We start from the raw sequence: 25,606 nt of genomic DNA, 5'->3' as shown, positions 1-25,606 counted from the left end.
TGCAGTGAAGCTGCCGTGGCGGGCAGCTATATACTGTTCTCGATCACGTGCACCTCGTGCATTTTTTTATTTTCATGGGATCTAGCGGCCGGAAAATGTATCACACAATCGCAATTTGGCAACGTACTGAACATTATTGCCGAAAAATTGTGTTTTCTGGGAACGTATGAACTGATAATAAATGAGCGCAGCGCAGCTCAATTGGGTCGTTTTTGCGTTCTAGATTGTGAACATTGGCGCCGATGAAAACGTACGTAATAGGAACCTGTCAACGAGGTTCTGCTGTACTTAGTGGGGAAGGGTTAGACGGGTCAGTTACCAGTGAAGCCATAATAATTGTATCGCTAAGTGTTTTTGTGGGTTTTTTAGATTGTTCTTGAGCACAAGTTGCGTTGGTGCATCAGCTGTGCTATATAATACAGCTTTACTAAAATTATACTTGTTCGTTCCTTGATGCACCTACTCGAGTGCCACACTTGTGCGAACTGCAATCAAGTGCTCTATTTTTACCTAGCTTTTTCTTCACTATTTGGTTTGCCTATACAGTTATAACCTTGCTAATTCGACATGTTAATTTGGAAAATTGGATAATTTGTACTTGTCCTTTGGTCCCGGCAAGCGTATGCATTATTTAATGCAGTGAAACTCTCGTTAATTCGGATGTATTGGGCCACACATTGATTAATTCGGACAACTCTTGGAGCTCAGTGAGGGCAGAGTGCCGCCGAAGCAAAAGAGAAAAATCGATGTCCACCGAAACGAAGCGGCGGAGTTCGCATCACCTAAGTCATAAGGGAAATCGTATGTGAATGACAGCAATGGCACAATGGTATCGTGTCAATTTATGTCTTTAAAGCTTTTATTCTTGCATTTACCGCCGTGCACAGCACTGCTTTGGCCACATGCCTTCATGACTGCATAGACGAGTCACCTTCCATGATTGCGTCGCGTTGATAGCGGCCGCAGTTTCATCCGCAGCGGCAGTTGTTTCGCTTTAACTTGGTGTGCTCGTCTGCCGCATGCCTTCATAGCTGCGTAGTTGCCATCCATGATCGCGTCGATAACGACTGCGACTTCGTCCGAAGTTGCGGCAAACGGCGATTTTGTTTTGTTTCGGAGCGTGCATAGGCCGTGTGCCTTCTGAAACGCAAGGTTCACCATCCGTGATCGCATCAACAGTGGCCGGGGTTTCGTCTGCAGCCGTTGCGGCAAACAGTAGTTTCGTTCTTACTCAGTGCAAAGCTCTCAAGGAGGAAGAGCACCGTCTACATCGCAATGGGTAGCGACCTGGCGTAAAAATAATTGGAATGTGCTAGCGGTAGTGAAAGGCGGGTCTCGGACAAAGACGCACGAGGCTGCACTGTGGAGCAAGTCGTAATGCCTTCACCGCTGCAAGTGCTAATCAGGCATGAGATGATGAGAATTGCAGCTTGCGTACTGCTTTTGTGCAAAATAGAAACGGGATTTGCCAATTCGTGCAGTAAATAAGAGTGTGTTGACGTAGTAAGCATTTGTTTACTGCTTTCTTGATACCCTTGATAATTTGACAATCGGTTAATTTGGACATTCTTTTCGATCCCATGAGATCTGAATTAACGAGGTTTACTGTACCTAACAAATTCCACTGTAATGGACTTGGCTTTAATAGACTATCAGCTGCAAGAGACACAGTTTTGAGCAAAAATGTTTAGATGATGCTGTACAATGTATTTTCCTGCAGCGAGATGTGTGTGCATCAGTGCACTGCACACAACTTTTTCTGACCACTTGCAGCCACTTGTTTATCCAAATGTTCACCCCTATTGATACCATGGGTAACCCTGTGCCCATAAACTTTTGCTGGCCATTGTGTCATTGCTTCATATGACGGATGAAACTGCAATTTAAGGGGGGATGTGGCTTTGAAAATCAACTTCCTTATTTCTTCATGGATTTTGATGAAAATTGGTACAAATGTTTAGACTGTCTCCCTGATGCTTCCATAAAAGTTTCAGACCAATATCTTGAGAACATTTTATTCAATTTTATTGAGCAGAATTTTTCTCCCTCTTACTTTCTGGAGAGCCTGGGGAACTTAAAAAACGTAATAGAAGGCTTGTTAAGTATTGACTGCATAGCTAAATGCATGCTGAAGGTTGTGACATTCTTTTTTTGTTTTTTCGCAATAGAGATTTTTTGGAGTGCCATATTTTATGTTACCTTCACATCAAGCACACTTTCAGGGTAGACGAATAGCCATATGATAAAACACCTACACTGCAGCCCAAGGAACGTGACAAAAAATTAGAAAATACAAAGTCAAAATATGTTAAACGATAACGAAGGTATCGGCTCCAGAAACTGAGCAGAAAGGCAGAAAAACAGTTTTGAGAAAACGGCTCTCAAAGTTTCGCCTTCGCTTCAGTTCTCTAAAAGGCACCAACTTTGTAGTCTAGGATGTTTTGTGATGTGGGGCTTCTTGTACATGTGGCCTCTGGTTTGGTGTGGTTCCCTTTCCCCCTTTTCTTTTTATAGGGAATTCTTTGCTGCTGCTGCTCTACAAAGAGCATGGTGCCTAGGTTTCAAACCAAGTGACGTGTAGAACTTTGTGTGGGCATGAATATAGTTCCAGTGTACATTCAGGCAGCTTGTACCCGTAGGCTGCCCGATTGATAGCAATCTCCAGTACAATCAGTGAGGCTTTTCTTTTTTTTTTTGTAGAATTGATCATGTTCCTGAATGCAGGCTCTGAGTGTCAGCAGCCTCCCAAGTCATCTTTACTTGACAATGACTGTAGAACTTAGGATCAGAGAGCCAGTGATAGATATGCAGCTGCTTTCCAGAATTGTACTTTTGTATGATACCGTGATCACTTCTGCAGCCAGGTGTCTGTTCCAGCCCAAGGGGCCTAGTGAACAGAGCTCATGATGAGGTTCTCTTTATGAAGCGGTGGTATGACAAATATTGCTACGAGCTATCGTGACAATAGAGTGAGCGCGCAATATGCATGGTTGCGGGTCCGAGATGACGACACGCGAAGTGCTTAGCCGCAGATACAAGGAGTCGACACTCGACGCGCTTATTCGCGCAGTCGATGCACTTAATAGCGCAGTCCGAGGTGCCGACGCTCGAAATTCCTACTCGCGGGCTCGAGGAGTCGACACTCGATGCGCTTATTCGCGCAGTCCGAGGTGCCGACGCGCGAAATTCCTACTCGCGGGCTCGAGGAGTGGACACTCAATGCGCTTATTCGCGCAGTCCTAGGTGCCGACGCGCGAAATTCCTACTCGCGGGCTCGAGGAGTGGACACTCAATGCGCTTATTCGCGCAGTCCGAGGTGCCGACGCACGAAATTCCTAGCCGCGGGCTCGAGGAGTCGACACTCGATGCACTTATTCGCGCAGTCCGAGGTGCCGACGCGCGAAATCCTACTCGCGGGCTCGAGGAGTGGACACTCAATGCGCTTATTCGCGCAGTCCGAGGTGCCGACGCACGAAATTCCTAGCCGCGGGCTCGAGGAGTCGACACTCGATGCACTTATTCGCGCAGTCCGAGGTGCCGACGCGCGAAATTCCTAGCCGCGGGCTCGAGGAGTGGACACTCAATGCGCTTATTCGCGCAGTCCGAGGTGCCGACGCACGAAATTCCTACTCGCGGGCTCGAGGAGTGGACACTCGATGCGCTTATTCGCGCAGTCCGAGGTGCCGACGCGCGAAATTCCTAGCCGCGGGCTCGAGGAGTGGACACTCAATGCGCTTATTCGCGCAGTCCGAGGTGCCGACGCACGAAATTCCTAGCCGCGGGCTCGAGGAGTGGACACTCAATGCGCTTATTCGCGCAGTCCGAGGTGCCGACGCACGAAATTCCTACTCGCGGGCTCGAGGAGTGGACACTCAATGCGCTTATTCGCGCAGTCCGAGGTGCCGACGCACGAAATTCCTAGCCGCGGGCTCGAGGAGTGGACACTCAATGCGCTTATTCGCGCAGTCCGAGGTGCCGACGCGCGAAATTCCTACTCGCGGGCTCGAGGAGTCGACACTCGATGCGCTTATTCGCGCAGTCCGAGGTGCCGACGCGCGAAATTCCTACTCGCGGGCTCGAGGAGTGGACACTCAATGCGCTTATTCGCGCAGTCCGAGGTGCCGACGCGCGAAATTCCTACTCGCGGGCTCGAGGAGTGGACACTCAATGCGCTTATTCGCGCAGTCCGAGGTGCCGACGCACGAAATTCCTAGCCGCGGGCTCGAGGAGTGGACACTCGATGCGCTTATTCGCGCAGTCCGAGGTGCCGACGCACGAAATTCCTAGCCGCGGGCTCGAGGAGTGGACACTCAATGCGCTTATTCGCGCAGTCCGAGGTGCCGACGCACGAAATTCCTAGCCGCGGGCTCGAGGAGTCGACACTCGATGCGCTTATTCGCGCAGTCCGAGGTGCCGACGCACGAAATTCCTAGCCGCGTGCTCGAGGAGTCGACACTCGATGCACTTATTCGCGCAGTCCGAGGTGCCGACGCGCGAAATTCCTACTCGCGGGCTCGAGGAGTGGACACTCAATGCGCTTATTCGCGCAGTCCGAGGTGCCGACGCACGAAATTCCTAGCCGCGGGCTCGAGGAGTCGACACTCGATGCACTTATTCGCGCAGTCCGAGGTGCCGACGCGCGAAATTCCTACTCGCGGGCTCGAGGAGTGGACACTCAATGCGCTTATTCGCGCAGTCCGAGGTGCCGACGCACGAAATTCCTAGCCGCGGGCTCGAGGAGTCGACACTCGATGCACTTATTCGCGCAGTCCGAGGTGCCGACGCACGAAATTCCTAGCCGCGGGCTCGAGGAGTGGACACTCAATGCGCTTATTCGCGCAGTCCGAGGTGCCGACGCACGAAATTCCTACTCGCGGGCTCGAGGAGTGGACACTCAATGCGCTTATTCGCGCAGTCCGAGGTGCCGACGCACGAAATTCCTAGCCGCGGGCTCGAGGAGTGGACACTCAATGCGCTTATTCGCGCAGTCCAAGGTGCCGACGCACGAAATTCCTACTCGCGGGCTCGAGGAGTGGACACTCAATGCGCTTATTCGCGCAGTCCGAGGTGCCGACGCACGAAATTCCTAGCCGCGGGCTCGAGGAGTGGACACTCGATGCACTTATTCGCGCAGTCCGAGGTGCCGACGCGCGAAATTCCTACTCGCGGGCTCGAGGAGTGGACACTCAATGCGCTTATTCGCGCAGTCCGAGGTGCCGACGCACGAAATTCCTACTCGCGGGCTCGAGGAGTGGACACTCAATGCGCTTATTCGCGCAGTCCGAGGTGCCGACGCACGAAATTCCTAGCCGCGGGCTCGAGGAGTGGACACTCAATGCGCTTATTCGCGCAGTCCGAGGTGCCGACGCACGAAATTCCTACTCGCGGGCTCGAGGAGTGGACACTCAATGCGCTTATTCGCGCAGTCCGAGGTGCCGACGCACGAAATTCCTAGCCGCGGGCTCGAGGAGTGGACACTCAATGCGCTTATTCGCGCAGTCCGAGGTGCCGACGCACGAAATTCCTACTCGCGGGCTCGAGGAGTGGACACTCAATGCGCTTATTCGCGCAGTCCGAGGTGCCGACGCACGAAATTCCTAGCCGCGGGCTCGAGGAGTGGACACTCAATGCGCTTATTCGCGCAGTCCGAGGTGCCGACGCACGAAATTCCTAGCCGCGGGCTCGAGGAGTGGACACTCAATGCGCTTATTCGCGCAGTCCGAGGTGCCGACGCACGAAATTCCTACTCGCGGGCTCGAGGAGTGGACACTCAATGCGCTTATTCGCGCAGTCCGAGGTGCCGACGCACGAAATTCCTAGCCGCGGGCTCGAGGAGTGGACACTCAATGCGCTTATTCGCGCAGTCCGAGGTGCCGACGCGCGAAATTCCTACTCGCGGGCTCGAGGAGTCGACACTCGATGCGCTTATTCGCGCAGTCCGAGGTGCCGACGCGCGAAATTCCTACTCGCGGGCTCGAGGAGTGGACACTCAATGCGCTTATTCGCGCAGTCCGAGGTGCCGACGCGCGAAATTCCTACTCGCGGGCTCGAGGAGTGGACACTCAATGCGCTTATTCGCGCAGTCCGAGGTGCCGACGCACGAAATTCCTAGCCGCGGGCTCGAGGAGTGGACACTCGATGCGCTTATTCGCGCAGTCCGAGGTGCCGACGCACGAAATTCCTAGCCGCGGGCTCGAGGAGTGGACACTCAATGCGCTTATTCGCGCAGTCCGAGGTGCCGACGCACGAAATTCCTAGCCGCGGGCTCGAGGAGTCGACACTCGATGCGCTTATTCGCGCAGTCCGAGGTGCCGACGCACGAAATTCCTAGCCGCGTGCTCGAGGAGTCGACACTCGATGCACTTATTCGCGCAGTCCGAGGTGCCGACGCGCGAAATTCCTACTCGCGGGCTCGAGGAGTGGACACTCAATGCGCTTATTCGCGCAGTCCGAGGTGCCGACGCACGAAATTCCTAGCCGCGGGCTCGAGGAGTCGACACTCGATGCACTTATTCGCGCAGTCCGAGGTGCCGACGCGCGAAATTCCTACTCGCGGGCTCGAGGAGTGGACACTCAATGCGCTTATTCGCGCAGTCCGAGGTGCCGACGCACGAAATTCCTAGCCGCGGGCTCGAGGAGTCGACACTCGATGCACTTATTCGCGCAGTCCGAGGTGCCGACGCGCGAAATTCCTACTCGCGGGCTCGAGGAGTGGACACTCAATGCGCTTATTCGCGCAGTCCGAGGTGCCGACGCACGAAATTCCTAGCCGCGGGCTCGAGGAGTGGACACTCAATGCGCTTATTCGCGCAGTCCGAGGTGCCGACGCACGAAATTCCTACTCGCGGGCTCGAGGAGTGGACACTCAATGCGCTTATTCGCGCAGTCCGAGGTGCCGACGCACGAAATTCCTAGCCGCGGGCTCGAGGAGTGGACACTCAATGCGCTTATTCGCGCAGTCCGAGGTGCCGACGCACGAAATTCCTACTCGCGGGCTCGAGGAGTGGACACTCAATGCGCTTATTCGCGCAGTCCGAGGTGCCGACGCACGAAATTCCTAGCCGCGGGCTCGAGGAGTGGACACTCGATGCACTTATTCGCGCAGTCCGAGGTGCCGACGCGCGAAATTCCTACTCGCGGGCTCGAGGAGTGGACACTCAATGCGCTTATTCGCGCAGTCCGAGGTGCCGACGCACGAAATTCCTACTCGCGGGCTCGAGGAGTGGACACTCAATGCGCTTATTCGCGCAGTCCGAGGTGCCGACGCACGAAATTCCTAGCCGCGGGCTCGAGGAGTCGACACTCGATGCACTTATTCGCGCAGTCCGAGGTGCCGACGCGCGAAATTCCTACTCGCGGGCTCGAGGAGTGGACACTCAATGCGCTTATTCGCGCAGTCCGAGGTGCCGACGCACGAAATTCCTAGCCGCGGGCTCGAGGAGTGGACACTCGATGCACTTATTCGCGCAGTCCGAGGTGCCGACGCGCGAAATTCCTACTCGCGGGCTCGAGGAGTGGACACTCAATGCGCTTATTCGCGCAGTCCGAGGTGCCGACGCACGAAATTCCTACTCGCGGGCTCGAGGAGTGGACACTCAATGCGCTTATTCGCGCAGTCCGAGGTGCCGACGCACGAAATTCCTAGCCGCGGGCTCGAGGAGTCGACACTCGATGCACTTATTCGCGCAGTCCGAGGTGCCGACGCGCGAAATTCCTACTCGCGGGCTCGAGGAGTGGACACTCAATGCGCTTATTCGCGCAGTCCGAGGTGCCGACGCACGAAATTCCTAGCCGCGGGCTCGAGGAGTGGACACTCAATGCGCTTATTCGCGCAGTCCGAGGTGCCGACGCACGAAATTCCTACTCGCGGGCTCGAGGAGTGGACACTCAATGCGCTTATTCGCGCAGTCCGAGGTGCCGACGCACGAAATTCCTAGCCGCGGGCTCGAGGAGTGGACACTCAATGCGCTTATTCGCGCAGTCCGAGGTGCCGACGCACGAAATTCCTACTCGCGGGCTCGAGGAGTGGACACTCAATGCGCTTATTCGCGCAGTCCGAGGTGCCGACGCACGAAATTCCTAGCCGCGGGCTCGAGGAGTGGACACTCAATGCGCTTATTCGCGCAGTCCGAGGTGCCGACGCACGAAATTCCTAGCCGCGGGCTCGAGGAGTCGACACTCGATGCACTTATTCGCGCAGTCCGAGGTGCCGACGCGCGAAATTCCTACTCGCGGGCTCGAGGAGTGGACACTCAATGCGCTTATTCGCGCAGTCCGAGGTGCCGACGCACGAAATTCCTAGCCGCGGGCTCGAGGAGTGGACACTCGATGCACTTATTCGCGCAGTCCGAGGTGCCGACGCGCGAAATTCCTACTCGCGGGCTCGAGGAGTGGACACTCAATGCGCTTATTCGCGCAGTCCGAGGTGCCGACGCACGAAATTCCTACTCGCGGGCTCGAGGAGTGGACACTCAATGCGCTTATTCGCGCAGTCCGAGGTGCCGACGCACGAAATTCCTAGCCGCGGGCTCGAGGAGTCGACACTCGATGCACTTATTCGCGCAGTCCGAGGTGCCGACGCGCGAAATTCCTACTCGCGGGCTCGAGGAGTGGACACTCAATGCGCTTATTCGCGCAGTCCGAGGTGCCGACGCACGAAATTCCTAGCCGCGGGCTCGAGGAGTGGACACTCAATGCGCTTATTCGCGCAGTCCGAGGTGCCGACGCACGAAATTCCTACTCCCGGGCTCGAGGAGTGGACACTCAATGCGCTTATTCGCGCAGTCCGAGGTGCCGACGCACGAAATTCCTAGCCGCGGGCTCGAGGAGTGGACACTCAATGCGCTTATTCGCGCAGTCCGAGGTGCCGACGCACGAAATTCCTACTCGCGGGCTCGAGGAGTGGACACTCAATGCGCTTATTCGCGCAGTCCGAGGTGCCGACGCACGAAATTCCTAGCCGCGGGCTCGAGGAGTGGACACTCAATGCGCTTATTCGCGCAGTCCGAGGTGCCGACGCACGAAATTCCTACTCGCGGGCTCGAGGAGTGGACACTCAATGCGCTTATTCGCGCAGTCCGAGGTGCCGACGCACGAAATTCCTAGCCGCGGGCTCGAGGAGTGGACACTCGATGCACTTATTCGCGCAGTCCGAGGTGCCGACGCGCGAAATTCCTACTCGCGGGCTCGAGGAGTGGACACTCAATGCGCTTATTCGCGCAGTCCGAGGTGCCGACGCACGAAATTCCTACTCGCGGGCTCGAGGAGTGGACACTCAATGCGCTTATTCGCGCAGTCCGAGGTGCCGACGCACGAAATTCCTAGCCGCGGGCTCGAGGAGTCGACACTCGATGCACTTATTCGCGCAGTCCGAGGTGCCGACGCGCGAAATTCCTACTCGCGGGCTCGAGGAGTGGACACTCAATGCGCTTATTCGCGCAGTCCGAGGTGCCGACGCACGAAATTCCTAGCCGCGGGCTCGAGGAGTGGACACTCAATGCGCTTATTCGCGCAGTCCGAGGTGCCGACGCACGAAATTCCTACTCGCGGGCTCGAGGAGTGGACACTCAATGCGCTTATTCGCGCAGTCCGAGGTGCCGACGCACGAAATTCCTAGCCGCGGGCTCGAGGAGTGGACACTCAATGCGCTTATTCGCGCAGTCCGAGGTGCCGACGCACGAAATTCCTACTCGCGGGCTCGAGGAGTGGACACTCGATGCACTTATTCGCGCAGTCCGAGGTGCCGACGCGCGAAATTCCTACTCGCGGGCTCGAGGAGTCGACACTCGATGCACTTATTCGCGCAGTCCGAGGTGCCGACGCGCGAAATTCCTACTCGCGGGCTCGAGGAGTGGACACTCAATGCGCTTATTCGCGCAGTCCGAGGTGCCGACGCACGAAATTCCTAGCCGCGGGCTCGAGGAGTCGACACTCGATGCACTTATTCGCGCAGTCCGAGGTGCCGACGCGCGAAATTCCTACTCGCGGGCTCGAGGAGTGGACACTCAATGCGCTTATTCGCGCAGTCCGAGGTGCCGACGCACGAAATTCCTAGCCGCGGGCTCGAGGAGTGGACACTCGATGCACTTATTCGCGCAGTCCGAGGTGCCGACGCGCGAAATTCCTACTCGCGGGCTCGAGGAGTGGACACTCAATGCGCTTATTCGCGCAGTCCGAGGTGCCGACGCACGAAATTCCTACTCGCGGGCTCGAGGAGTGGACACTCAATGCGCTTATTCGCGCAGTCCGAGGTGCCGACGCACGAAATTCCTAGCCGCGGGCTCGAGGAGTCGACACTCGATGCACTTATTCGCGCAGTCCGAGGTGCCGACGCGCGAAATTCCTACTCGCGGGCTCGAGGAGTGGACACTCAATGCGCTTATTCGCGCAGTCCGAGGTGCCGACGCACGAAATTCCTAGCCGCGGGCTCGAGGAGTGGACACTCAATGCGCTTATTCGCGCAGTCCGAGGTGCCGACGCACGAAATTCCTACTCGCGGGCTCGAGGAGTGGACACTCAATGCGCTTATTCGCGCAGTCCGAGGTGCCGACGCACGAAATTCCTAGCCGCGGGCTCGAGGAGTGGACACTCAATGCGCTTATTCGCGCAGTCCGAGGTGCCGACGCACGAAATTCCTACTCGCGGGCTCGAGGAGTGGACACTCAATGCGCTTATTCGCGCAGTCCGAGGTGCCGACGCACGAAATTCCTAGCCGCGGGCTCGAGGAGTGGACACTCAATGCGCTTATTCGCGCAGTCCGAGGTGCCGACGCACGAAATTCCTACTCGCGGGCTCGAGGAGTGGACACTCAATGCGCTTATTCGCGCAGTCCGAGGTGCCGACGCACGAAATTCCTAGCCGCGGGCTCGAGGAGTGGACACTCGATGCACTTATTCGCGCAGTCCGAGGTGCCGACGCGCGAAATTCCTACTCGCGGGCTCGAGGAGTGGACACTCAATGCGCTTATTCGCGCAGTCCGAGGTGCCGACGCACGAAATTCCTACTCGCGGGCTCGAGGAGTGGACACTCAATGCGCTTATTCGCGCAGTCCGAGGTGCCGACGCACGAAATTCCTAGCCGCGGGCTCGAGGAGTCGACACTCGATGCACTTATTCGCGCAGTCCGAGGTGCCGACGCGCGAAATTCCTACTCGCGGGCTCGAGGAGTGGACACTCAATGCGCTTATTCGCGCAGTCCGAGGTGCCGACGCACGAAATTCCTAGCCGCGGGCTCGAGGAGTGGACACTCAATGCGCTTATTCGCGCAGTCCGAGGTGCCGACGCACGAAATTCCTACTCGCGGGCTCGAGGAGTGGACACTCAATGCGCTTATTCGCGCAGTCCGAGGTGCCGACGCACGAAATTCCTAGCCGCGGGCTCGAGGAGTGGACACTCAATGCGCTTATTCGCGCAGTCCGAGGTGCCGACGCACGAAATTCCTACTCGCGGGCTCGAGGAGTGGACACTCAATGCGCTTATTCGCGCAGTCCGAGGTGCCGACGCACGAAATTCCTACTCGCGGGCTCGAGGAGTGGACACTCAATGCGCTTATTCGCGCAGTCCGAAGTGCCGACGCGCGAAATTCCTACTCGCGGGCTCGAGGAGTGGACACTCAATGCGCTTATTCGCGCAGTCCGAGGTGCCGACGCACGAAATTCCTAGCCGCGGGCTCGAGGAGTCGACACTCGATGCGCTTATTCGCGCAGTCGGAGGCGCCGATGCACAAAATGCTTAGGTGAGGGTCCGAGAGGTCCGCGCGCGATGTGCATGATCGCCGAGTCATAGACTCCCTATGCGCGAAATGTTTAGCCGTGTGCCCGAAGATTGCGTGTGCGATGTGCTTCGTCACGAATTCCGAAACACCGAGTGCTGAAAGGCTTAGCCGCATGTCCGAGGATTCCGCGCGTGAATCTTGGTCGCGAAGTCCGCGTCGCCGATGCTCGGAATGCTTAGCCGCGAGTCTGAAACGTCCACAAGCGTAGGGATCGGCCACGCTACTGCGATGTCCGCGTAGCGCCCGTTTTGACACGTGGAGATTACAGCGAGTGGAGACGTCCAGACTCGCGAGGTGCAAAGAGCCGAGCAGACGACGCGAGCGCCAGACCAATGGCGAACCGCACTGGAGTCACGTGGCGTGCGCGGCCAATCGCAGACTCCGGCACGGCCTTCAATCATTTGCTTTTTGTGCGCTTGTTTCTGTATGGAAGAGATGGCTGAAGCGGCAAATTTGAAGGCGGAGAAACGCGCTTTCCAAAGCGACCAAGATGGCGGCGCGCGGTCGCGCCGTTCCGCAGATATTGTGTCTTGAAAAACGCTGTTATTTCTTTATTTCCGCGAGATTTTTCGCCACCTTGGCTGATAAAACGAATTTTTTAGAGCACTTCTAAGTGGTTTAGAGTGATGATATTTGGGTATCAGATATAAAAAGGGTTATAGAAACTGAAAATGTGATTTTCAAAACGATCGATTTTTTGGCAATTTTTCGCGATGCGAAAGCCGTGTTCCCCCTTAAGAAAGGTATGTTGTTCTAATGATCATCATCATCAGCCTATTTATGTTCACTGCAGGATGAAGGCCTCTCCCTGCGATCTCCAATTACCCCTGTCCTGCGACAACCGATTCCAACTAGCACCTGCAAGTTTCCTAATTTCGTCACACCGCCTAGTCTTCTGCCGTCCTCTGCTGGGCTTCCCTTGTCTTGGTACCCATTCTGTCACCCTAATGGTCCAACGGTTATCTAATCTGCGCATTACATGACCTGCCCAGTTCCATTTTTTTCTCTTAATGTCTATTAGAATAACGTCTATACCCCTTTGCTCTCCGATCCAAACCGCTCTTTTTCTGTCAAAGTTATGCCTAGCATTCTTCGTTCCATCTCTCTTTGTGCGGTCCTTAACTTGTTCTCAAGCTTCTTTGTCAGTCTCCAAATCTCTGCGCCATATGTCAGCACCGGTAAAATGTACTGATTGCACACCTTCCTTTTCAATGACAATGGTAAGCTCCCACTAAGGAGCTCGCGATGTCTGCCGTATGCGATCCAACCCATTTTTATTCTTCTGTGAATTTCCTTCTCATGGTCAGTGTTCCCTGTGATCATTCAGATTATCATTATCTTTGTCTTCTGCATATTAATCTTCAGCCTCTCTCTTACACTCTCTCTGTTAAGGTCCTCAATCATTTGTTGTAACTCGTTCGTAGTGTTGCGGAATAGACCAATGTCATCGGCAAACCGAAGGTTGCCAATGACAGTTGCCTTCCCAGTTTGCCTTGACAGTATGCCTTCCCAGTTTAATAGCTTGAATACTTCTTCCAAGCAAACAGTGAATAGCATTGGAAAGATTGTGTCTCTTTGCCTGACCCCTTTCTTCATATGTATCTTCCTACTTTACTTGTGGAGAATTAAGGTGGCTGTCGAATCTCTGTAGATATTTTCCACGGTATTTACATAACCAGTCTAAACTCCTTGATTACGCAATGCCTCTATGACTGCTGGTATCTCTACTGAATCAAATGCTTTTTTCGTAATCTATGAAAGCCATATAGAGAGGCTTATTGTACTCTGCGGATTTCTTGATAACCTGATTAATGACACGGATGTGATCCATTTTAGAGTATCCTTTCCTGAAGCCAGCCTGCTCCCTTGGTTGACTAAAGTCCAATGTTGCCCTTGTTCTATTGGAGATTATTTTCGTAAATATTTTATATAGTACTGGGAGTAAGCTAATGCACCTATAATATTTCAGTTCTTCAATGTCACCCTTTTTGTGGATTAGTATAATGTTTGTATTCTTCCAGTTTTCTGGGACCTTTGCAGTCTATATACACTTCGTATAAAGAGCCGCCAGTTTTCCTAGCATTATGTCTTCTCCATCTTTGATTAAATCGACAATTATTCCATCCTATGCTGCCGCTTTTCCCCGTTTCATGCCTTGCAAGGCCTTTCTGACCTCATCTCTAGTTATAGGAGGAATTTCTGTATACCATTTGTTATTGTTTCGAATGGAGTACTCCTGAGCCATCTGGGTACTGTACAGATCAGTATAGAATTCTTCCACTGCTTTTATTATACCTTCGAGATTGCTGGTGATATTACCCTGCTTATCTTTCAGTGTATACATCTGGGGTTTTTGTTTGGTCATGTTTGCTCCATTTGCCATTGCCCATGCGATGGCTGCTCTGTCCGAGCTGTCTGTGTCATGTGAATGCTGGCTGCGAAGTGATTCAATTCCAGGGTGTCTACCAACCAGGAGAACTGGGTAAACCGGGAATTCTCAATCATTTTGAATAGTTTGGAAATACTCTGGGAAAACTCAGGGAATTTGTGCTTCTATCAGGGAAAATTACCTGTAGTTTTATCGAAAGGGAACGAAAGTCACGGTAATGCCAGCTGGCTCGAGTAACAGAGAGTAATCATAATGAATAGTCTTTGACGCCGGGTCTACGGATGGAGGAGTTTCCTTTGTACAGTCAAGAGACATCTGATAATTCGGCCGGCTTTGCGGCACTGCGTTATGCATTGACCCCATGGGTCAATGCATAGTTTGGAAATACTCTGGGAAAACTCAGGGAATTTGTGCTTCTATCAGGGAAAATTACCTGTAATTTTATCGAAAGGGAACGAAAGTCACGGTAATGCCAGCTGGCTCGAGTAACAGAGAGTAATCATAATGAATAGTCTTTGACGCCGGGTCTATGGATGGAGGAGTTTCCTTTGTACAGTCAAGAGACATCTGATAATTCGGCCGGCTTTGCGGCACTGCGTTATGCATTGACCCCATGGGGTCAATGCACAAGAACGTCTGAAATTTCGTATGCAAGAACCCTTCACTGTCTGATTGTCTAGACTTTTGCCATGACCGCAGGTCCAAAACGGCAATAATCAAAGCCACCACCGCTGCCATTTTGATTACCTCAGCGGCTCGAACCGGTGCTCTCGCACACAGATCCGCTGGCAGCCATAGCCACCACTGCGGCAATGCTAGGACTAGCTGCTTCAACGTTCGCTATCAAGTTCTTGCTGTTGGGTGCCATGTTTTTCAGTGAAAAAATTCGCTGCTGTCAGCAATGGCACCGACTCCACCTTTGGGGTCCTCGCGATTAGTTTAGAAGCTTGAAAAGCATGGTGCGGTGCCTAATGTCAGTTCCCAAAAGTCAGCTTCGACTCTGTACAGAAATGTTACTTGGTTAAAGATACGCAAAAGTATTGCGGTGAAGCATAACAAGCGTGGGAAGGGGCTATTGCCACGGGACACAGTATGTATTCCTTAATTATACACCTGTGCACCTGGTATCTCCTGTCACAGTACGAACACTGATATGCCTAATACATGTACCGACAGGCCCTCGGAGTATTTTCGAATGTGCCTGTGGTGGTTTGAGCCCTTAAGGGCAGTAAATGACATGCATTTATTTTTTAGAAATAGCGTATTTTTCGGATGTTTTCGCGGCCTCTAGGGAGTTCGAAATATCGGACGTGGATTGTGCAACTGACCAAGAAGATACTTCTAATGGTCCGTGGGGCGAACGAGTGGCGGAAGGAGGACAAGAACAGAAAGGACCTATGCATTGAGGAATGAAGGGGAAAGGAAGCGTGCTGCCACCGTTTTGAAGGAGCTTGAGCTCAAAAAACGAAGTGTTGGCTGATGCCGAGATGCAGGTGTCTTCATCCAAACCAAAATAAACTCTTTAAAGCAGTGAAACACAACACTGAGCCGGCGTGCGCGGGCTGACAGTATGTCAAGACAGTTGAAGTTGACCTACAAGCTGTTGAGAGAGAATCTCAAATGTGACAACGCTTGGGCCTCATACCACTGAGCTTGCTATCATTTGATAGAAATAGCTCATATTCAAAAATATTTGCTTCTGTATGCATCTCCTTTTAATTCATATCTGAGAATGTCGGACTCGATTTGCAATTTTTTTCGAAGACATCTTATTTGCTGTGCATTTTACTAACCCCTCCCTTCTGTTCTGTTCTTGAATATCATAAATACTACTCCTTAGTATTCAAACTGAATTAAGTCGTCTTTCTTAATTTTTTTTTTTCATATGCTTACTAGAGAGTGACAGCATCGGGCGATATGGTTTTAGCCCGTCTTGACATAAAACATACTTCTGCATCACTCAGGGAATTTCGCAAGGGCACTCAGGGAAAACCTGGAAAACTCAGGGAATTTGGAAATATCAACTTAGTAGACACCCTGAATAACTTATTTGTGTGCTTTATAGATACTTGTTAGCTGCCATTTTATGTCCAGGTTTTATGTAGGAAATTATATTCTTGTTAAGCAAAACAGAGGTGAGCATACTTGGTCAGTGTACAAGGGTTACGGAAGCCACTTTGCGAGTACTTTCGTGTAACGTGTGTGTGTGTATCCGGTGGGATAGCGGCCGACCCAACAGCAAGAAAGCCACCTGAAACCCGCGAAAGTATGCAAAGAAAGTTTCACTTTAAAATTGCTGCAGCCTTGCAAGCATGCTGTCATGGTATTTTATGCAATTTAATTGCAGAGAAAATGCATCCGTGCACTTTTTTGCTCTGCTAGCATTACGGGGGTAGATAATATGCCTAATGTTCTGGCAGTTTCATTATGCAGGATTGCAGTTTTGTGACGTTTTGTTGTCACTTAACACTGATCATGCTGAAAGCATGGTTGGCGGACGTTATGTTTGAAATTACCGTCACAAACACTTGTGTTACAATTGCCAGGCATTTTGACACATTGAAATAAACATAATTTTGACAAGACCATAGCATCAATTTGTATAAACTAGAAATTAAAATTAAGCAGATGCCAATTAACAAGATAGCACTGTATTTTTGGGGGACAGAGAATTTCATCGTCTCAGTGATTGCATGGTTCAAGGGTAGTCATATTTTATGTACAAAGTTTAAGTTGGTATTTGGCATATTAAAATATATTTGTTTACTTCAATGTTGATTTCATTAAGGTGCAAAAATAAGATTAAACTCGCAGTGTTGGAGTAGTTCAGATTTGATGTCTAAGTTTGTTGTGTAAATAATTAATATCTTATGTTGCAGTGCTGGGATCGGCCGTACGGGCACATTTATTGTCATCGACATGATTGTGGACCTAATCAAGAAGCAAGGTGAGGTGTTCAGAAAGGGACCCATTTATTCAGAAAAATGCCTTTATGTGGGAATGGTCAGCTGCTGCTGTGTGTATGCCAAGGGGCTGGCTAAGGTAGGCCACCTTTGTTGAGCATTGCCAGTACCTGTAAGATCCTTTGGATGCACTTCAATTTTTTACCACCGAATAGTGTCAACGGTTAGTGGCATGTGGCAGACATTCTGGATTTCTTTTAAAATGTGTGCAGCTCGGTAGGACTTGTTGACAATGCCCCATTGCAGGTCTGAAATATGTCTGCCTGAGTAACATTGCTAATGCTTTAACCTCCAATGCCTAGCTGTACTCATCATGGGAGGTTGTACGAATATCGCCAATGATGAATCACACTAATTCAGCCCGATATCGGGCTGCTCCCACCACCAAGGAGAAGTTACGGTCGGTAATTGGCTTTGGTTTCAATTTTCAACATTAGCGGGCTGTACAAGCCCCGAAAAACATGTTTCGCACCTTAACCATATGTTTAGCCTGGAGACGGGGATTTAAAAATGGCGGCACACATCAGAAATCCTAGTGGCGGTAGTGTCCCTAGAAAGAGAGCTCCTTCTTATTAAAGTAGTTTCGAGAGCAGCGTTGAAGACCCTGAGTTTGTCTGAGAGAGTGACTGCGTCTTTGTTTGCCAGTACAAAATTGATTCAGATGATGGTGAGGCTGATGATGGCTACGATGTTGCGCTGGGTAGTGCGTGTGAGTGGCAGCGCATGAATACTCAAAACCCGCCACCTGCATAACTTCCCTTTTGTTCAGTGGCCAGGATCATTTATGGTTATTGTATTAACTATTCTATTATATGACATGCATTGAGGGAAAGAGCAGCATTTTTTTATTTCTGTGTTAATTCTAAATATATTCTTGGTATCAGAATGACAGAAAATAATATAACTACGTAACGAAAATTTTGGCAAACTTTGGTAAAAGGTTAAAGCGGTTCTGTACCCCAAATTATGCATGTTGTTCTTATTCAACGTTTGCTTATTATAGGATTTTTTGCTGTCTCCAGCACAAGGGAATGCCGCCGGGGCATCTGCGGCAGCAGGCATTTAGTTTGTTGAACCACCATGGGGGTTGGACCCCCCCCCCCCTTTCCCCATTTGACCATGCGCGGCTTAGCTGTGTCTGAGCGAAAAGGAGACCCTGTGGGTTGAGTCTGTGCTGTGTGTTGGACCTTTCAGGCCCTTCAGTTGAGGTGACACACCCCTTTGTCCTCTGCTTTATGTAGACTGCATTCCCGAACTGACCCACCTAGGGGAATTGGTAGTTGTCATTATTTATTTTCTCAAAGCTTCTGCTTCCTCTGTCACTTCCAGTCTCTCCTGTCTTCCCTTCACTTCCTTTTACTGGTAATTTTCCAGGCAGTGACGATTAACCTTGTGTGACATAACCGTTCTAGACGATGAGCAAAATGTGAACAAGGTGAATGCAGGAACAAGGTGAATGCAGGAACAAGGTGAATGCATTCACCTTGTTCACGTTTTGCTCATCGTCTTGCATTTCCATCTCCCGCATTTCCCGTCTTTTCTCTGGATAACTGTTCTAGGTTATTCATGTTGGGTTATAGTGGGAATGTACCGTTTGCATATGCAGATTAGAATATGTCTAGTCCTGTGACGTGCCCTTGTTGAGCTTTGAGGTGGACGGTGCCAAATGTGATATTAATTATGGCTTCAAGTTTCCCTCCACTCCCTGATCACTCCCTGTAGAGGGTGCATACCAATGAAACGTTCAACTTTTCCATGAAACCAAAAGAAACATTTCCCATGTACAGAAACACCTCGTTAACTCAAACTCGCATATCTCGAAAAATCGGCTAAGTCGAAATTTTCCACGGCACCAAACCTTTTCCCAACATGCCATGTATTTATTGCCCTTTATTTCAAATTATTTTTGGGCCAAATTGCGAATATCTCGAAATCTTGTCTGAGAGTGAAACAAAAGCTCCACTGCCAGATTGTCTAATAAGCTTTGCGCGAGTCTGCTGCGCCTACCACAAAGTGGACGTTTTCTTCGAATGTCAAGTCTGAATCTAGCAACAAAACAACATTGTCGAGCAACCATGTGGCATATCATGTGATGGGAGAGACGTGCACAGAAGCAGGGGTCCTGCATATTAGCACGCTTGACACAGTTCGTTTTGGACGCCTTATGTAACGCACATAATTTACTATAAGAGGTGTTATTTCCATTTTAATTTTATTCTATGCAACATAGAATAAAAATGTACATGCTATGTACGTGTGTTGCGATGCATTCTGCCTGCATAGCGCGTACTTCTGAATGCTCACGTTGCTTGCGTATGCAACGCAAGCAGCAGGGACTTACCGCAAATGGTGCCACGGAAGTAGGCACAGAAAGCGACGTGAGCATTCATGAGTACAGGCTATGTGGCCAGGATGTACCAGGTGAATTTACTGTCGCTGAAATCGCGGGGATGGCTGCAAACGGAGGGGACGGTGAAGGTGGTGACAATGAAAGACCTCGAGAGGTACCAACATCAGCCATAGCAAGAAACATGCTTCGCTTGCTTCGTTCTGCTTGCTGCACATACTGTTATATGAAGGACAAAAAAGAGACAGACACACGTGTGCACAAACTTTCAATTGTTTATTATTCGCTAGTGCACGTCAAATATATACAAGAAGGGTGAATAAAAAGAAAATATGTTTGTTGCGAAATAAAATTGAGTGCAGTGAATGCGCGGTGTTTAATTTCACGCAAATATTAAAAAGTGGAACCTATCGAAGTGTTGAGCAGAACGGCACTGAGAAAGAAATCGGGACAGACCGCTTGGCCACTGTGGCCACATTTTGATGGTGGTGAAATGCAAAAAAGACCTGTTTATTTAGGTTAGGTGCACATTAAAGGATCCCAGGCGGTCAAAATTAATCCGGAGTCCCCCACTACAGTGTGTCTCATAATTATATAATTTTTTCCTCATAAAATCCCAGAATTCTCTTTTTTGGGGGGGACTTAGACCGCCACAAGCTGCATGTTATGAGCGGCTACTTCTTTTTTTCCCACGGGTGCTCATTTCATGGCAGAAGATGTGCTTAGGCAGTTATTCATGCATGTGGAATGTTGTAAGTAGTTACGTGAAAGTAAAGCAACAGTTGCATAAGTTTAGAAAGTTATATAATACCGAGGCTGTCCCGCACACACTCGCAGCGGTAGCGGCGTTCGCATGCCTGCTCATGCACAGTTGCGCCTCTAGGGTGCTGGCTCTATATGAAACTGAGGCGGCAGTTTCGTGACTAGAAAAAAATCGAAGGACTCTGGTGATAGGAAAAAAGCAACTACATGAAGTAAGGTTCTTAGATTTATTGGTGTCACGCGCGCCCTGGCAAACACGAACAGATCTTATTCAACGACCATGAACACTCGCTGTCACAATGCATGCGAATGTTTCGCACCTCGTCTCGGAAACTTGAGATTACGCTATGCCGACACTAGCATGGGAACACACTGTGCATTGAGGCACCAATTATCTCTGCTCGACCTTCGAAATTCCTGCAGGTTAACTCCAAGATACGACGTGTGGTCCACGTATGTACTGCTATGCACAGCTACGGCAAGGCTAGAGGACACGCGCCCGCTAGGGGAAGAGAGGAGATAACTGCCTCTCCTGCACCCCCCCCCCCCTCAATCTCTCACGCGTGCTTGATCACGTTACCGCACCTTCACCCCCTTCCCAACCCCTGTGCACTTGAGTAATCCTCACATCTCGTGTTTCTCTGAGCGCTACGAGCTGCACACCTCATGGCCTCTGCAATTTTACTGCATACAGCATTACAGCACATGTGCTTCGATGATGTTTGCCGCTGAAACTTTTCATGTGGACGGACACTTGCAAGTAACTTTTGCCTTGCACAACATTTTCATAATTAAGATGAGTTTTGAACAGCTGAACTGAAAAAAAACAAGTACTAAGGAAGGCAGGTAATGGCGTTCTTGTCTGTCTTCCCTAGTTCTTCATTTCTTTAGTTCAGCTTTTCAAAACTCATCTTAGGTAGCTCAGTTAAATGCTAATCTGCTTTTTATAGTTTTTTGCTAGCTTTTCCAGTGATAGAGGCTCTAAGTAATGGCTTGACAAGACCTAAACTTTGTTAAATTAAAATTGTCACGAAATTTCTTCATTAAATCATGCAAAAAAAAAACTTCTCAATTGCACTAAGATTGAGAAATTAAAACAGTTACATTGTTACATTGTGAAGTTAATTAAAATGAGGTTCGTTACACAGTAAAACCTTGTTAAACTGTACCCGCTTAAACAGTAGCTTCATTTTAAAAGTAGCAAAGTCAAACCCCCGACTCAGCGGCCATTGAACATAATGTGTTTTGTATCCGCATAAACTATAACAGCCTATTGCGTACGTATCGGTTAACACGTAGTGTTTCCGCTTTTCGTCGCGCAAACATGACGGTGCGTCGTCTCTATCGGCAGCCCGGCAGAACAACAAGCCTCAGCGATCAGCACAACGGCCTCCAAGTGCCCTGTGCATTTGTGCACGAAGCCACATCAACATCATTTCGGCGCCATGCCAGAGAGCGTTGTGGCGTCATGCAAGCGAGAACTCTCATGATGCCGAAATTCAGATAAAAAAGACGCCGGTGCTTAGCACAGAAAAAAAATTAGACATCGTTCGTGCTATCGAACGTGACGTGAAAAGTCGGTGCTGGCATGCGACATGGTTCTACTGCTGACTACGGTGTGTGGCATTTGGAATGCGAAGAAGTTGCTCGGCAGCGCTGCTGCGACCGCAATGAGATGTCGGCTACGAGGTCCGACTTTTCGCCATCGTTGCCTCTATTGTTACCGAAGTGTCGCCTAGCGACAGTGATAAGGACAACACTGAAAGCGACAGCACGAGTGATTCAGGCCCGACAGTGGCAGAAGCTGCGCGTTACATCAGCCTCATGAATGCAGTTGTCGCGAGGAGAACAGCACCCCGCGACTTCTGCAAAGCTACCGCGCCTGTGCACGGAGAATATGCAATGCCAACGAGGAATCTGCCATACGAGTGTTTGCCAAGAAGAGGGGGCTGGCTGAAAAGCTGGCTCAATGCTTCAGCAAGTTTGAGGCTGCTATCTTCGCTGCTAGGCCGCTGCGGCATCAAACGAAAATAACACGTTTGTCGCGTGGAGTAAATAAATACTACATGTTCTTTCCCCTTTCATCGCACTCTCTCTCCGAGTTCCGTTTTTGACAGGTAAGTGGGCGATCTCATGCTATTTCGGTTAAGAAGTACTACAGTTCAGTACATGCTTTTTCCGAGCTCTGGCCAACTACGGTTTAACGAGGTTTCACTGTATCGAGATTCAACTGTATTCAGACAAGGTTATATAGGCGTGTTCTACTCTGCCCAGTACAGGAGAAATTTAGATAATTTTTTTATCATTAAAAAGTGGCACATGTCCCTTGGCCCTTACTTAAGAACCCAAGTTGGATTCAAAGAGGTTCATTGAAATACAGCACATACCCACTTGCACATATTCAGTGACCCAAGTTGGTGCAAAAGAGGTCAATACATGTGGGGGGGGAGGGTGTGCCAACGGCGCTGTGCCTTGGCACACCCAACCCTACGGTTCGCGCACGCCTGCCCATCAACCGCCGTCTAGTACAAGCTTGAGAAAACAGTAGACAACCACGTGTACACACGGAAAGCATTTGTTGCGATTGCAACTAACACTTCGAACAGGCCAACTAGCTATATAGTTGACGTCACTTAGAGTTTCCTAGAAGAGAAAAATACACTAGATAAGGAAGGGCTTCCGACTTACCAAGGAAGGGCTTCCGACTTGGGATAGGGGCGGCTGCGACGATCCGTCCCTCCTTAAATATTCCCCTATGCCAGATCGCTGAACAGTGCTGACGAAGCGTCCAGGCAGGTGCAAAGCTACACTCCGGCAGGAAATGGCAGAATCCACATCAATAGGCTGCAGAACCCTGTGTGGCAGCCGTCCAGATACTGCAGCTGTCGCAAGGTTGACGACCGCGGCTGAAGGCAGCTTGCCCTCAAGGTCCACTCTGCAATGTCCACCCGGGAACAGCAGGTTAGGACTTTAAAGAAGCAGTGTGCGCCGGCAGGAGCTACCTTGCACTGACACGTCATCGTGGGTGTCTATAATGACGGCTCTCCTTTATCGTAGCTGCCATGTACTGCTGCGTCGGACATGGAACAGGGATGGGCCTCCGCTGTAAGTTGAGGCCGAGACAGCAGGCAGGGAAATGGATGGTGGCAGCAGTAACATGTCCGAGCAGCTTCACCCGTTCTGCAATGTCGCTGAAATGCACTCCACAAATACTTATTAGAATTAAGGCAGTAGAGAACGCTACTGCGTTGGCCGTGTGATGCGATGCCTAACCACACGTCTACCTCGTAGCAAAGAAAAAGAAAAGCAATCCAATTCATTTCAACAAAGTTATTCGCTTCAACCAAATTTTCCCGGTTCGATTACAGCATGAAAGTGGGCAGTGCTCGTCTGAACTCTATGGTTCTCCGAGATTTCTGTTATTCTGCCTGTAAGATATTGAGTTCATCTGAACAAAATAAGCTTTATATTTTGGACGAGGTTTCTCCGCTTGGGCGAATATAGTAAAACTAGCGAATCCATTTGCAACTGCTAAATGACACAGCATGGTCATCTTCGAACATGCGACTGGCAGTTACAAAGGAATTTAGGCTTAACCGTGCCCATGATGGATGCCAGAAAAGCCTCATAAAGGGTTCCAATGAGCCGCTGCAAGGAGGTACAGGCCTAGATAAGTGGTCCCCGCTGGCTGCTCAACACGCAGCTTCTAAATGGACTCCTGGGTCTGCACCCCACCAACTTCCTAGCCAGCATTACTTGCGCCTGGCTCCCAGAGCCTAAGATACAGAAATGAAAATATTTGCATATGTACAGCAAAAATCGGCCCTTGTGTCGGCTGATGCATTCGCACGCTTCGGGCGTGCTCTTCGTCATGCACCCGTAGATTTCTTCTGAGAAAAATGCACGACAAATCTCGGCTTCTGCGCAAGTTCAGCGACACTGTTCCAGCGTTACTCGCACTCGAGAACGTACATGTCTAACCTAACTAGCAATCACTCCTTTGAGCGAGGCCTAACACTGGTTCAGACGAAGCCTTTCTCGAACCGAGCGTCATCCTGTTTTCCAATAGCTGGTCCCCCTGTCAACAGTGCTATGCTTCAGCACACCAAGCTCTGTGGTTGGCGCACGCCTGTCCATCAAGCGCGGTTCAGTACAAGCTCGAGGAAATGCTAGACGACAATTATGTGTACACTCGTGAAGCATTTGTTATGATTGCAACTAACACTTTGAGCAGGCCAGCTAGCTCTAGCTAGCTAGCTAGTTGACATCACTGGGGGTTCCCTCGAAGAGAATAATACGCTAAGTAAAGAAGGGCTTCCTACTTACCAGCTGGGGTACGAGCGGCCGCGACGATCACCATGGCAAAAATGGGGTTGACTAATGTATGCGTCAGAGACTTCCTTGTCGGAGTGTGCGTCAAAGCGGCAGTGGAGACTTCCACACTCGCCACTTGCTGGCGACCAAAGAGACTCGGGCGATGTCAGAGTCATGTGACACACTCGGTGGTGCTGATGGCGCTTGCTGTTCTTGTGTGCCGCCCGCCCAAGAAAGGTTCCCCCTCTCCCCAACCTGCTTGGCGCGCTTGCGCACGACATGATGTTTGCTGCGTGTGCGACAGACATGGGACCAGAGGATTGCCACATAGTTCATTGAAGAGAAGCATACCTAGTAACCCAAGTTGGTGTGAGACAGGTTTATTGAAGACCCAGTTGGCACATCCTCAGTGACCCAAATTGACATCAAAGAGGTTCATTTAACCCCTTAGACATTTTATTATATTGTCTCATTGCATTGACAAGGAAGAACACAGCAGCAAAAACTATGAATTGTGCAGCTAACTTTTTGTTGGGGAAACCTGTGCCCTCAAAGCAAAACAATAGTGGCAAGCACAGTTGGTGATTGTCGAAATCTGATCTGTGGGTCAAGCGCATCAGCTTTTATATATGATTTTTCATATGCTCAAGTGTAATTGCTGCTGCCCACGTGCCTTCCAGCAGCTGCTACACAATTTGTGTTGCGCCTACTGCCTGTTTACACCAAGTTCAGTGAGAATGTACGTAACAGATAGAATCAATAGTCACATTTGAGTAAGTTATAAATGATGCAATCGCGCCTTATTCGGAGTTATAACTTCAGCTTAGTGGGTGAAATACAGTCCCTGGAAAAAAGATAAATAAGCACACGTGTCAATATCAAGAAATTTCTTATCCAGAATGCTTATTTTTTAATGTGTTAGCATTCTTAAGGTACTTCATACACATTCCAGGGACCATCTATCTATGTTTGTATCTGTCCATGTATGGTTGCATCTAACCATTTTCCCACCTACCTGAGTCACTGTTGTATCGTGTTTGAAGTAACAGGCCGAGGCGA

At 50.5% G+C, this 25,606-nt stretch overlaps 1 protein-coding gene across 6 annotated transcripts in view; it reads left to right on the top strand.

The window, feature by feature from the left end:
- Window positions 1–25,606, top strand: part of LOC142575097 (tyrosine-protein phosphatase non-receptor type 11-like) — a 251,453-nt gene that overhangs the window by 138,228 nt on the left and 87,619 nt on the right. For 5 of the 6 annotated variants that reach the window (XM_075684088.1, XM_075684092.1, XM_075684089.1 and 2 more), the window contains one exon: window positions 17,041–17,108. In XM_075684088.1, coding sequence (XP_075540203.1) covers window positions 17,041–17,108 — 68 coding nt within the window. Of the gene's footprint in view, window positions 1–17,040; window positions 17,109–21,584; window positions 22,316–25,606 lie in introns of those variants that run through there. The other variant, XM_075684090.1, reaches the window with a different exon arrangement.

The sequence above is a fragment of the Dermacentor variabilis genome, chromosome 3, assembly GCF_050947875.1.
Source record: "Dermacentor variabilis isolate Ectoservices chromosome 3, ASM5094787v1, whole genome shotgun sequence".
Classification (NCBI taxonomy): Eukaryota; Metazoa; Arthropoda; class Arachnida; order Ixodida; family Ixodidae; genus Dermacentor; species Dermacentor variabilis.
This window is presented reverse-complemented; position numbering and strand designations above follow the sequence as displayed.